This window comes from Echinops telfairi, unplaced genomic scaffold (genome assembly GCF_000313985.2).
Source record: "Echinops telfairi isolate 266 unplaced genomic scaffold, ASM31398v2 ScPeMD7_31;HRSCAF=116, whole genome shotgun sequence".
Classification (NCBI taxonomy): Eukaryota; Metazoa; Chordata; class Mammalia; order Afrosoricida; family Tenrecidae; genus Echinops; species Echinops telfairi.
In genome coordinates, this window is record NW_022103928.1 from 60,870,988 (window position 1) to 60,884,921 (window position 13,934).

General features: G+C 48.7%; 1 protein-coding gene and 1 non-coding gene across 3 annotated transcripts in view; both read left to right on the forward strand.

Moving 5' to 3' along the window:
- The window catches only part of FANCD2 (FA complementation group D2), a 64,722-nt gene that overhangs the window by 28,798 nt on the left and 21,990 nt on the right, over positions 1-13,934 (forward strand). For both annotated transcript variants that reach the window (XR_006680046.1, XM_045290007.1), the window contains exons 19-28: positions 2,562-2,671; positions 4,835-4,880; positions 5,425-5,544; positions 6,324-6,397; positions 6,656-6,802; positions 7,293-7,393; positions 7,755-7,870; positions 8,770-8,878; positions 9,484-9,594; positions 10,766-10,878. Coding sequence is in view for 1 of the 2 variants with exons in the window: in XM_045290007.1 (XP_045145942.1) it covers positions 2,562-2,671; positions 4,835-4,880; positions 5,425-5,544; positions 6,324-6,397; positions 6,656-6,802; positions 7,293-7,393; positions 7,755-7,870; positions 8,770-8,878; positions 9,484-9,594; positions 10,766-10,878 (1,047 nt within the window). In the remaining variant the exon portion in view is untranslated. The remainder of the gene's footprint in view (positions 1-2,561; positions 2,672-4,834; positions 4,881-5,424; positions 5,545-6,323; positions 6,398-6,655; positions 6,803-7,292; positions 7,394-7,754; positions 7,871-8,769; positions 8,879-9,483; positions 9,595-10,765; positions 10,879-13,934) is intronic.
- On the forward strand, positions 515-648 carry LOC115869576. Its single transcript, XR_004046248.1, has one exon. It is a non-coding gene; the product is annotated as a small nucleolar RNA SNORA16B/SNORA16A family (small nucleolar RNA).

Sequence of the window (13,934 nt, forward strand, 5' to 3'; positions counted from 1 at the left end):
TGTGCTAGGCGGTGGGCTGGTAGCCTGGTGTGGATGTGCTAGGCGGTGGGCTGGTAGCCTGGTGTGGATGTGCTAGGCGGGGGCTGGTAACCACAAGGCCACACCTGCCAGCTGTTGTGCAGGAGAAAGGCGGGCTGGCTGCTTCGCTCCTGTAAGGATTTGTCGCCCAGGAAACCCTCTGTAGAGGCACACTCTTAGAATCAACATGATGGCTGTGGAATTTTGGTTTTAAAATTGTGACTGTATCGGTGGGGGCTACAGGAAGTTCTTAGAAAAAATTGTATTAAAAGAATCGAAGGGAGACAGCAATTGTCCGGTGTGAGATATGAAAATATATAATAATAATGCATAATTTGTCAAGGGTTCACAAGGGTGCAAGGTGGAAGAGGGAGGCAAAAATAGAGGAGCTGTTACCAAGGGCTCAGGTAGAAAGAAAACGTTTTGAAAATGGTGATGGCAACATGTGTACAAATGTGCTTGACACAATGCATGTATGGACGGTTCTAAGAGCTGTAGTGGCCCTTATCGAAGCTGCAGTTGCTTCCACATAGCTGCTGTAGTCAAAAAAGAGCCCAGGGTGAGTTTTCCCTTGACGGTCGCCGTTCAGTGTGCTATAACCAACCTGCAACATTTCAGGAAAAGACATTTCCCACCGTGCCGGCCATTTCTTATATAGTCGGGGTGCGTCCCTTATTAAAATTGGCATGCCTGCCAAAGCCAGCGGCAACGCTGACGATGGCTTGCATGGACAGCGAGCACAGTGGGGGCAGGGGAACGTGCCTTGCCGAGACCAGGCCAGTGGTCCGTCACGCAGCTGTCGGCAGTGCTCTTGAAGCTGATTAATCAGGACTGAAGATGAAGCACACAGTAGTAAGGGTCACCGTGAGTTGAAAGCCGAAGTGTTTGATCCGGGTGTTTAAAGTTAGTGTGCCTGGTGCTGAAGTTGAAAGAAAATGTTTTGGAAATGATGATGACAACAAATGTCCTTGACACAATGGATGGATGTATGGATGTGATCAGAGCTGTGTGAGCCCCCAATAAAACAATTAAAAACAAAAACACATGTATAGTATTTGACCTTTGTATTCAGAGAATTTGCAATCTGTCTAGTTTATTGCCAAGTACTGTTATTGAGTATTTGATTGTGTTAAGAAAAATAAATCTATAGATCTGAAGGTTAAAAAATATATATATATATTGTGCTTGGGTCCCAACCGTAGATACTGAGGGCAGGCAGATCATCCTGGATATTGTGCTCTCATCACAGAAAAAAAAGAAAAGAAGGGGAAAAAAAGAGATGTAAGAGCCCCCAATAAATTAATGTATATAAAAAAAGATAAACTTTTCCAGGAACTTTTCCAAGTTTCCTCAGCGGTTCTCAACCTGTGGGTCTCAACCCCTTTGGGGGCTGAACAACCCTCTCACAGGGTCGCCTAAGACCGTATTTCCGATGGTCTTAGGAACTGAGACACCGCTCCTCTATCCGTCTCCAGGCGGTCCGCCCACATGCAGATACACCCACATACGGGGTCACCACAGCATGAGCTGTATGAAAGGGTCGTGGCGTTAGGAAGGTTAACAACCATGGTCTTATGTAATGAAGGATATCCCATTTCACCGTTCTTCATATTTCTTACATTATCACTCTTATCTGTTTCCAACTTTGCCCGCCCACCCTGTTTTAATTAAACAATTTTGACTAGGTAATGGATGAGGGAGCCTTGGTGGCATAATGAGTTACGCCTCGGCCTGCTAACCGCAGGGTCAGCAGTTCGAAACCACCAGTTGCTCTGAGGAAGGTGAGAGTCCCTACCCTCGTAATTACTGACGTTCTCAGAAACCCACAGGGCAGTTCTGCTCCGTCCAATAGGGTTGCTATGAGTCAAAATTGGTGTTTTGGGCACTCATAAACCCGCATGGTACAGAATTCAAAAGGACAGAGGTGGGCGGAGGAAGGCAAGTCTTCTAGTTTCCTCGTGCTGCTGTAACAAAAACCTCACAAGTGGAGGCTGCACAGACAGAAGATGTCCTTTCACAGTTCGTGAGGCTGTGAAGGTCTCCGTCCGGGGAACCAGGTCTGGGGGAGGCTCTAGAGTAGGTTCAACCAGATTTCCATGTGTCTGCGCCTGCCCCGGGTTTAGGAGGCTCACAGCACAGGGACTCCAGGCCCAAAGCACACACACTCTGCCCCTGGCTCATCCTTCTGGGTGGTAATGAAGTCTTTCTGATATCTGTCCCCTGTGTCATCTATAGCTCCAAAAGACATTCACTCCAAGGATCAACCTAGTTTTGTAGGTTGCCTGGCCTGCCTCACAAACGTACCTGTTTCTCATCTCGCCTCCTTGCCGTAGCGGCTAGGATTTAGCACACATTGGGTAATTGCATCACATTGAGGACCATGGCCCAGGCAAGTGGACTCGTGTTGTGGGATGCATTTCAGTTCACGGGCCTCATACGGAATGGTGGACGCGTGCTGTTGTGGAACTCTTTACCGTCCAGTGGCCCAGGCTCTGCTGCGTCACCCCAGCGTCTCCAGCTTCCTCCGTCCTTTCTCGTTGCAGGATGACATGCACTTGGTGATACGCAAGCAGCTCTCGAGCACTGTGCTGAGGTACAAGCTCATTGGGGTGATTGGTGCCGTCACCATGGCTGGCGTCATGGCATCAGGCAGGTAAGCATGACTACGTGGACCTCTGCGGCTCCAGGCGTGCAGTCAGGCTGCTACCTCACACACACGGGCTCCGGCGTCAACGAGGACAGGACAGAAGAAAATGTTCTGAAAAGGAGTGTGGTGGCTGTTGTGTGGCACTGCTTGGTGTGACTGACTGTTGACTGGAATGAGGTCAGGAATGTGCCCCGATCAAATGATTTGGGAGTAAAATTCGGGCAGAGCTGATAAAAATTACTAAAAAAAAAATAATAAAGAAACTCTAAAAAAAAGGTGGTGGCTACATTTGCATAAACAGTGTTCTAACAGACATTACGATGAGAAAAATCAACAAATACGTGAAGCCTTTTCATGTTCCCTTCTCAGCGTGACTCTACACTGTATATAATTTTTACAGATTTGTGATCATAGTCATTCCCATTGGGTAGTTAAAAGCTAGGGGTTGCCAAGAGATAAAATTCTAAAACTGTTTCTTTTTCTTAAATTATTTTATTGGGGGCTCTTAACTGCAATCTATCCTTCCATCCATCCATGTGTCAAGCACATTTGTACATATGTTGCCATCATTATTTTCAAAACATTTTCTCTCTACTTGAGCCCTTGGTATCAGCTCATTTCCCCTCCCCCCCTTCTTCCCTCCCTGCTCCCTCATGAACCCTTGATAATTTATCTTTTTTTTTCCATGTCTTACACTGACCACTGCCTCCCTTCACCCACTTTTCTGTTGTCCGCCCCCCTGCGAGGGAGTTAAATGTAGATCCTGGTGATCGGGCCCCCCTATCTTCCCCCACCTTCCCCTTCTAAAACTGTTCCACCCAAAGGGGAGCCCCAGCCCTCCTTGGATGTGCTCTGCGCTTCTCCTGTCCTGGTCGGCGGACAGTGCGCATTTCTGTAGGGCTTTGTTGTTCTCGGGCACAGTGGTAGGAAGCGCCCGGTCAGCAGTTTGACCCACCAGCTGCTCCATGGGACGAGGAGGCTTTCTGTTCCCAGGAAGGTTGACCGCCTCGGACACCGAAACGGGCAGTTCTGCTCGGCCTCACAGGGTCGCTAGGAGTGGGGGTGGCCTCCGTGGCCATGGGGTACGTTCATTTTTAATGGTGGTGAACATTTTTACACCAAACTTTTCTTCACCTCTACCCACCCTGCCTTGAGGCTACAATTGCAGCATGAAGAAAAGCATCAGATTTGGGACTTGCTCAGATGTCACTTTTGCACAGTGACGTTGAAACTCAGACACACTCCTTGGAAATGACTTGTCAGGAACTCCTGAGACCTCCGGGGACATCTTTCAAGTCAAAATGAGTCATCCTTCGAGGCTGGCTCAGAGCTCATTCTCTAAAGCCCTGGTGCTTGTCTGGGGTCCTGTCCTGGCTCCAGGTGGCTTTGCCATCGTGCACTTGTGGTTCCCGGTCTCTAACGCAAGGATGAGGACGGCGTTTGCTTCAGAGGCGTGCTTGGAAGCATTAGTTGCTTAAAACAATGCCTTGCACAGGGGAACTCCCTGCCATCAGGTCAGTTCTGGCTCACACTGCCTCTGGGACCACAGAACTGCTCCGAAAGCTTTCCAAGACAGTACATTCTTATGGGAGCTTCTTCTGCAGGGGGACTGCTAGATTTGAACTGCCCACCTTGTAGTTAGCAACTGGAAACTTCACCATTGTTCTGCCAGGGTTCTGGCCTGGCATTTCCCACCCACTGCTATCAGGTCAATTCCAACTCATAGCAAGTCTATCCAAGTTGTCTTGTGCACCCAACTCAAGCTCCGATTCTGACTCATAGCAGCCCAGTAGGACGGGCTAGAACTGCCCCCTGGGGTTTCCCAGACTGTCACTCTTTATGGAAGCAGAAAGCCTCATTTTTCTCCCGTGGAGTGGCTGGTGGTTTTGAACTGCTGAGCTTGTGTTTAGCATAACCCACTCCATCACCAGGACTCCCTGCCTAGTACATAGTCAGCTCTTCTTATTACTGTTGATTTACTGTGATCCTACATTTTGTGCGGCTCCGGTAAATGCTCCCCTGTCCTGCTTGTACTTTCACCTTCTCTTCCTCGTCTCCCGCCCCCCGTCCATCCCCCTCTCCCTCAGGGAAGCAGAGAAGACTTACACTTATTGCTGGTTCTTATAAAATACTGTGAAATGAAGCTATCTTTGTTTTTGCTTTATGAAGAGGCTCTTCCAGGAGAGCAGACCTGAGCCACGAGGAGTGTGAAGAGGTGAGTTCTCGGTCGTCCTGTTAGGTTCATGAGTGACTGACAAAGTGCTTCTTATCCCAAGTCACCAGGAGAGCACTGCTGTTTAAAAGCTGGTCCTGAACTTGTAACTTTTGTGGTTTGGGCCACTTCTTGGGCACTTAGAAATCTACTGGCTTGGCTAGTATTTAATTCTGTGTCTGTCTATGCTCCCTAATTAAGGTGTCAGTACTTGGGGGGCGGGAGGCAGGATAGCTGAAGAGTAAGTACCAGGTTATGGAGCACTGGGCAAGGAAGTGCGTCACGAGAAGCTCAGTTAATCGGCGAGAGAGAACAGGGCCTTGAACTTTTGATTTAATTCTTCAGGCAGAGGGAGGTATAGAGGGCATATCGAAATGCATCTGGCCACCCGTGTTGATGGCTTGGAAAAGGCATGCCGTTGGAAAGAGGCTGTGAAACGGGATGGGAGCTGCAGAGGAGCGTGGCCAAGGAAGTGGGAAGGCAGAGGGAGTTCAGGCAGGGTCGGCAGCCCAAGGACTGAGCCGGGTTTTCTCTTGGACTGTTCTAGGTGAGCTCCTTGCTCCAGTTAGTTCACTCCTGCAGCGAGCAGTCTCCACAGGCCTCTGCGCTTTATTACGATGAATTTGCCAACGTGATCCAAGGAGGGCACCTGGCTCCCAACACCCTGGTAGGTCAAGAGTCTTCGCTGGGAAAGCGCTGAGTGAAGCGCAGGGCTGCGGTGCTCCTCCCACTCCCGGCTGGTGTGTGGAAGTGGGGCTGCGCCTGTTGAATTGTGTTCTGCAAAAGCATGCCTTGTAAATGCTAGCCACTGTTTTTACCATGTGAACGAGACAGGGTTCGGGTAGCCTGTGTCTTGAAAAAAGTCTCTCCAAGTAGCAGAGTAGTCAGGCACACAGGGGGGAGACGTCTGCCAGGGTACCTGGAGCTCTCCAGGGAACGAGGAAAGCAGGCTGAGGGGTAGGGACCTGCCCCCAGAACCCAGAGAGGGACAGAGAGCGCGCCTTTCCCTAGAGCACTGTCCTGAGTCCGTGCTTGCAGCCTCTAAACTGAGATTGATTAAAGCCTTCGTCTCCCCGAGAGCAGCATGGGAGCACTGAGGCAGGGACCGTCCCGTGAGCTCATGGAGGCCGATTGGGAAGGCCGAGGCCCAGGGCTCTCCCCGAGACCTCCTTCCCAGTCTGCCCAGCATACCAGCCGGGACTGGCGCAATGAGAGGCTGTGGTCAGAGGTCGTCGGGTCAATGATGATGTTGTTGAGAGCCTGTTCTGTGCCAGGCACTGCGCCGAGCATTGTCCACTTTCCACTTCGCCATGATGCGGTGTACGTCCTCACCCGTTCTAGAGGTGGGGAACCAGGCTCAGCAGGCCCAGAGTCATTTTCCCAGGGCCTCCCCACCAGGACACCGTGGTTGCAGTGTTTGTTTGTGTGTTTGTTTGCCTCCTGAAGGAATGGGCTGGGCAGGCCATCCTTAACAACTTCCAAGAAGCATTCGTGGTGGATCTCTGCGCTATCCCAGAAGGGTAAGTCCAGTCTGCCCAGCGACTTGGTGTCCTTGTGAAGAAGTTCCTCCCTGATGTCAGCGCTTGGTGCAGACTTCCAAATGCCTTGGAATGCAGCCAAGCAGCCTCCCTGGTCCTCCAGCCTCCTTCCTGCCCCTGCCGAAGCCTCCTTGGCGTCAGCTGTTCTTTCAAGTTGTGCTACTCATTCCTGCCACATTGAGTGAGACTGGGTGATCCCCGCTAGCTTTGCTGGCCTCTGAGCGGGGCCTCTCTCCACAGGGACGGCCTGTTCCCCGTGAAAGCTCTCTACGGGCTGGAGCAGTACAACAGTCAGGACGGGATCGCCATCAACCTGCTGCCAATGCTCTTCTCTCAGGACTTTGCGGAAGACCGGGGCAGAGCAGCCTCCCCTGAATCAGGCCCAAAGTTGGTGACCTTGTTCCTTTCTGAAACCTCTGTTAGTATTTTGGGTGTTCACGGGGACTCCCAGTTCCTTGGGTCTCAGGAAGTCAAAAGGGTTTCATCCCTGGGTAGATGAGGCTCGGATGGGTCTGAGGGAATGGACAGGATCTCTTGCTTCCGTTGGGACCCTGAAGGGGGCACTTGCACCACCTCATGATCACCTCCTCTGTTCCGGATCCATTGCTTTCTATGGCACCTTCTGCGCCTTGTGGACATTGATGGCCACCTCTGTCACGTTCACACTCACCTTCAATCGTCCATGTGCTCCCCTCACCCCCCTCTCCCTCTCCCTCCAGTCCCAGTTAGGACGGATTTCCTGAGCAGCCATTGTGTTCCCTGCCACTTGTGTTGAAAGATAGATCTTTGTTTTGGTCAAAACTCCCTAATTGTAAGGTTGGTTTCCCGTGAACGTGGACTAATGCACCTATAAAATGTGGTGGCTTTTCCTTCCCAGATTGGTCTCTCCGTTGTGCCTGGCTTCCCACTTCCGACTCCTGAGGCTGTGTGTGGAGAGGCAGCATGGTGGCAAGTTGGAGGAGATCGATGGTTTACTAGGTAGAGGATGACATCACCAGCTCCTTCCTGCTTGGGAGCCCTGGGTGATCTTGAGGCAGGAGCAAACCAGTTGTAATATGTGTGGTAAGGGGTTTGCCAGTTGCACAGTCAGTATGGCAGCCGTAATCAAATTCCCAAAGCGGAACCATACATACAGCCCCATCACGCTCCACAAATCAAATGTCCCCATCGTTCTTTATTGCCTCTGGCCCTGACCTTTCTGACTGCCGCAGAGACTTCTCCACGACCGTTCTCGGGCCTGCTGCATCAATGTGAAAGTGTGCCTGGGACTCGGTAGCCAGGAGGGCTAGCTCCAGGGCCTGCATGCAAGGAGGCTGCAATCTTTGTCCTTGTCTTTCAGATTGCCCTCTTTGCCTCACGGACCTGGACCCTGGAGAGAAGCTGGCGTCCATGTCTGCTAAAGAGCAGTCATTCATGTGCTCACTCATATTTCTCACCCTCAACTGGTTCCGAGAGGTGAGCTCAGTGGTTGGGGCACTTCGCCCATTGTCTGTAAGTCTCGAAAAGCAGCCACTTTTTTGGCTCCCACAAGACTTTTCAGAAAGCTCCTTAAGCACCTGTGCCTCTGTGCTTCTTCAGCCGTGCGTCCCCCAACGCCGGATATGCACCTCTCCTGTGGTGGCCATATGGCGATACTTAAGAATTCACTCTGTTACCACTAGGCCTTTGCTGGTTATATTCTCCCTTCTGCCTGGAATCAACTCCTCCCTTTCTCCGTGATGGAAACACTGCTTGTGCGAGCACAGGCAGCCACAGGGCTTCTTCCTCACTGGACTTCATGACAGTAGTGGCAACGAGGAACCGTCCTCCCTGTGGCCCGCTTTTCAAAGCCCTTATGCAGATTAGCTCAGCACAAGTATAGTCCTCACAATTACAGAACGAAGTAGGCAAGACAAGTAGTATTTTCACACACTCAGATTCCAGGTTCAAAGAGTCCGAGTCACCCCGCGTCTTATGCTGTGTGGATTCCTTAGTTACACTATTTAATCCTTCTGAACACCATAGCCCCACTTTATAGCCGAAGGAATCAAAGCTCAGAGACTAAAGACTCGGCAAGGTTCCTTGGCTAGCAAGTAGCAGACGAGGACTCCCTTTCACTGATGTGCGTCATCTCTAGCCCGGGGCTCTTCTGCCTCGTTACACGCCAGTCTTACCCAGAAGTGGGGCTCACAGTCGGAGCGCATCTACCTCACGCTATTGAAAACACGTTTTGTATTGCAGACGACACTCACGGATCCTGTGAGCTCTGACATTACAGACTAGACTCACAGATCCTGCCACTGAATGGCCTCTTCAGCCCGGGGGGATTCCTGCGAACAAGGTGGAAACCTGAGCGGTAATCTGCCCTTTTGCAGGTTGTGAATGCCTTCTGCCAGCAGACGTCACCTGAGATGAAGGGGAAGGTGCTCACCCGCTTAAAGCACATCATAGAATTACAGGAGATCCTGGAGAAGTACTTGGCAGGTAACGGGGTATGGGGCATGCCCCCGCTAGTGGCAGGTTAAGCTGGGCCAAGGAAAAACTAAGGGACCACAGGAACAACAAAGAGTGCATTTATTTTGCTCCCATTATCACCGCCAAGAGATGGTGCTGCTTCGAGAAGTAAGTATCAGCTTCCAGTCCCACTCATGCCTGCATCTTAATAATTATCTGTAAAATAAACAGATGTGATTCAGTGTTGTTGATAGCTTTAAATTTACATGTAAATTACTTTATTTTTGGTCCTTATTTCCCCAAATTTTTTTTTTCCTCAAATTTTTTTTATCATTTTATTTTATATGGCTTCATGTGACTTGATCATCATCCATATGACACGTTATCTCTGGCCAATTTGCTGTGTCTCAGTGACTCATGTCCACTGCATGTATCTTCCAGGCATTCAGCCATGCTTGGTGGGCTTGGGGTACTAGTTTCTAGCCAGTTGGGTAATTGCATTCTTAGTATTGGACTGTGGTTGGTATATATGAGGAGGCTTCAAAAGTTCATGGGAAGATTCCATTATCATTTAATACCAATTGTCCATGGACTTTTTGAAGCACCCCTTAGCTTCTGCTTGCTTTCTGTTTCAGTCATCCCAGACTATGTTCCTCCTCTTGCAAACTTTGATTTGGATACGTTCGATGCAGCGCCTCATACCAGCACTGCTGTGCCTACAAAATTCCGAGCAGCGGGAAAGAAAAGTGCGTAAGTTCTTGGCCTCTCCTTAACACAGTGGTCCTTAGCCTGTGGGTCGCAACCCTTTGGGGGTCGAGCAACCCTTTCACAGGGGTTGCCTAAGACCATCAGAAAACATAAATATTTCACTATTTCAAAATATATAATTACATATTGTTTTGTGATTAATCACTATGCTCTAATTATAATTTTTAAAATTAATTATGTTTAATTATGCTCAATTTGTAACAATGAAAATACATCCCGCAGATCAGATACTTACATTACGATCCGTAACAGTCGCAAAATGACAGTTATGAAGTAGCAACGAAAATAATTTTGTGGTTGGAGGGTCACCACAACATGAGGAACTGTATGAAAGGGTTGAGGCATTAGGAAGGTTGGGGACCACTGCCTTAACACGAGCCATACTGGATTCACTTAGGAGGTTCTATGTGCTAAGGTATCAGGGACACAAGAGCTTATGGCATTGAGCCTTTTCTTTGCTGGGGTTACAAATGAGCTACACTTCAGGTGATAAAATTATCTCTCTCCTACCTGTAGGTGGAAGTGAGTCCTGCTGGTGCAGTCTTTAAAGTGCTTGGTTACTAACTAAGGGTCAGCAGTTTGAGTCCACCCACTGCTCTGTAGGATAAAGATGTGATAGTCTGCTTCCATCGAGATTACAGCCCACTGGGCGGCTCCACTCTGTCCCATAGGGTGGGACATAATTCTGAGTCAGAATTACCTCCACAGCAATGGGTTCGGTATAAGGTAGAGCAGGCGAGCGGTCATTCATGATTGTGTAGTACAATATAGATGAAACCAGTACTTTTCCTAGATAAACACATGTCAGAAGTCCCTGTGGTCCAGGGGTTTGAACACTTAGCTTCGAGCTGAGAGGTTGGCAGTGGAACCCCCCAGCCACTTTACAGGGACAGACTTAATCGTCTCTTTGCACAAAGATGACAGTTTGTGCATGTTTGGCTACGATCAGCAAAATTACAGCCCTGGAGACCCAAGGGCACGGTCTTCTCTGTCCTTTAGGGTCTCTAAGTCACAGTCGGCTCCACAGCAAGGGGTTTGGTGGGATTTACCTCCAGGCGGACGTCAGCAGGTGGCTTTCCTGCGGGCAGCTGCACTCAGCAAGTATGATCATTGACGACTTCAGCTCCGTTTCTCTTTTGAAAACGTAAGGAGGAACAAAACGGAAGGCCGATGGCAGCAAAACGTCCTTAGCTGACACCCTGTCAAAGGAGGATACTTTGGAATGCGACCCCACACCCTCTGATAAGAGCCAACAGGAAAAGGTAAAGGTTGCTGTGCCCTCATGAAGAGGCCTGACAGGCCCAGATGAGCAGAGGGGCGGCCTCTCTGTCATTCCAGGGGGAATCAGGGCCGAGAAAAGGTGTGACTTCTCCGGCCTCAGAGCAAAGTGGTAATAGGCCCCAGCCCCTAGTTGCTTTCCTGTCTCTGTTGTGCTGCCCTGTTGGTAGGTGCTGCCCAGAGGCCCAGCCGCCCAGGCCCGCACCCTCCTGCTCACAGCTCTTGTGGTCTGAGCCCATTGTGTCTCCTGTGTCTCCACCTCCGTTTCCCAGACCTGATGTCTTCCCAGAGAATAGTCCTTCCTGATACCATGTCTGAACTATGTGAGACAAAGTCTCGCTGTCCCTGCTAAGGAACATTCTGGCACCTTTTTTATTTTTATTTTTTAAATCATTTTGGGGGTGGGGGGTGGGGGCTCATACAACTCTTATAACAATACATACATACATACATACATACATTTGTTTCCATCATCATTCTCAAAATATTTTCTTTCTACTTGAGCCCTTGGTATCAACTCCTCATTTTCACCTCCTTCCCCGCCACAATGAACCCTTGATAAATTATAAACTATTTTGTCATGTCTTACACTGTCTGACGTCTCCCTTCACCCACTGTTCTATTGTCCATCCCCCAGGGAGGGGGTTATATATAGAGCCTTGTAATCGGTTCCCTTTCTACCCCACTTTCCCTTACCCTTCTGGTATCACTACTCTCATTACTGGTCCTGAGGGGTTTATCTGTCCTGGATTCCCTGTGTTTCCAGCTCTTATCTGTACCAGTGTACGTGCTCTGGTCTAGCTGGATTTGTAAGGTAGAAGTGGGATCATGATAGGAGAAGGAAGCATTAAAGAACTAGAGGAAAGTTGTATGTTTCATCGTTGCTACACTGCACCCTGACTGGCTCGTCTCCTCCCCATGACCCTTCTGTAAGGGGATGTCCAGTTGTCTAGAGATGGACTTTGGGTGTCCACTCTGCACTCCCACTCATTCACAATGATAGGATTTTTTGTTCTTTGATGCCTGATACCTGAATCTATCTGCACTGCGTGGTCACACAGGCTGGTGTGCTTCTTCCATGTGGGCTTGGTTGCTTCTGAGCTAGATGGCTGCTTGTTTATCTTCAAGTCTTTAAGACCCCAGATGCTGTATTTTTTGATAACTGGGCACCATCACCTTTCTTCACCACATTTGCTTATGCACCCACTTTGTCTTCAGTGATCGTGTTAGGAAGGTGGTGAACATCCTGGAATGCTAGTTTAATAGAACAAAGGATTCTTGCATTGTGGGAGTATTTAATAGGGGCCCAATGTCCATTTGCTACCTTAATACTAAACCTATAAATCTATATCATAGATCTATTTCCCCATCGTCATATATAAATATATTCATATATGTACACACCTGTATTTAGACCTCTATAAATGCACTTTGCCTCCTAGTTTTTTCCTCTATTTCCTTTTCCTTTCTTCTTGTCCCACCTTCATACTTAGCCTTCATTTGGGTTTCAGTAATTCCTCTCAGTTACCTTGCTCTTGATCAAGCCCTACCAGGCCTCCTACACCCTCCTCACCACTGATTTTGGATCATTTGTTCCCTTGTCCCTGGGTTTGTTAACACCCACTTCCTTTCCCCCACCTCCCTCTCTCCCATGTTCCCCTTGGAACCGTCGGTTCTGTTGTTTTCTCCTCCAGATTGTTTATCCCCCCTATCTTATCTAGATAGACCTGCAGACATAATATTATGCACAAAAAACAAGACAGAGCAAAAGAAAGCAAAACAAAACAGCAACAACAAAAAAAACAATGACAAAGAAAAGCCTGTACATAGTTCAAGGTCTGTTTGTTGGCTTTTAGGAGTGTTTTCCGGTCAAGTCCAAGCCCTGGCCCTGAAGTCTATTTTTGGTATTCCTTAGGGACTTCCTTGCTCTGTTCCCCTTGCTGTTCTGTTGCACACCCTTATTGTTTCGCCTCAGTGTGGTGGGGTCAGATCGGGCACAATTCCCCCACTGTGTCTCCAGTGTTGTCCCCCGTAGGGCTATGGGTCAGTGTGTCTCGTAGTGGGACCAGCCCTTTGGTCCTCTCTGTGCATTGGCAGCCCTGAGCAGAGATATCATACTCAAGGCTTGGTGGGCCAGGATGCTGGCTGCACCTTTTAAAAGAGAGAATTGTTTGTTTTCCTGGCAGCCCATGTTACTTTAATGTTCTTCCTCCACACCGTAGTTCACATGTATGAATTCGTCATGGTGTTCCTTATTCGTTGACTGGCTTTCATATGCACATATGAAATGATATAATTGTAAACAAGTACTCTGAAATTGTCCTTACAAGGTTGCCCTACCCTTAAGTAAAAAATACCAAACCTGTGCCTGTCAAGTGCCACTATGCTGCACACTGTTAGTTGTTGCCTCTAATGGTCCCCATGAGTATTTTACTGCCCTTTTTTAAAAAACTCCTACTGTACTTTGGATTCTCTCGCATCAATGATCAAATCCTGTCTTAGAACATAGGTCTTTGTATATTTCTTATTTTTTTAAATCATTTTATTGGGGGCGCATACAACTCTTATCACAATCCATACATACATCAATTGTATAAGGCACATTTGTACATTCGTTACCCTCATCATTCTCAAAACATTTTCTCTCCACCTAAGCCCCTGGCATCAGCTCCTCATTTTCCCCCCTCCCTCATGAACCCTTGATAATTTGCAAGCTATTATTTTGTCATGTCTTACACTGTCTGACATAGCCCTTCACCCACTTTTCTGCTGTCTGTCCACCAGGGAGGTGGTTATATGTAGATCCCTGTAATCAGTTCCCCGTTCTACCCCACCCTCCTTCCACCCTCCTGATATTGCCACTCTCATCACTGGTCCTGAAGGGATCATCCGCCCTGGATTCCCTGTGTTTTCGGTTTCTATCTGTACCAGTGTACATACTCTGGTCTAGCCAGACTTGCAAGGTAGAATTGGGATTATGATAGTGGGGGCGGGGAGGAAACCTTTAGGAACTAGAGGAAAGTTGTATGTTTCATCGTTG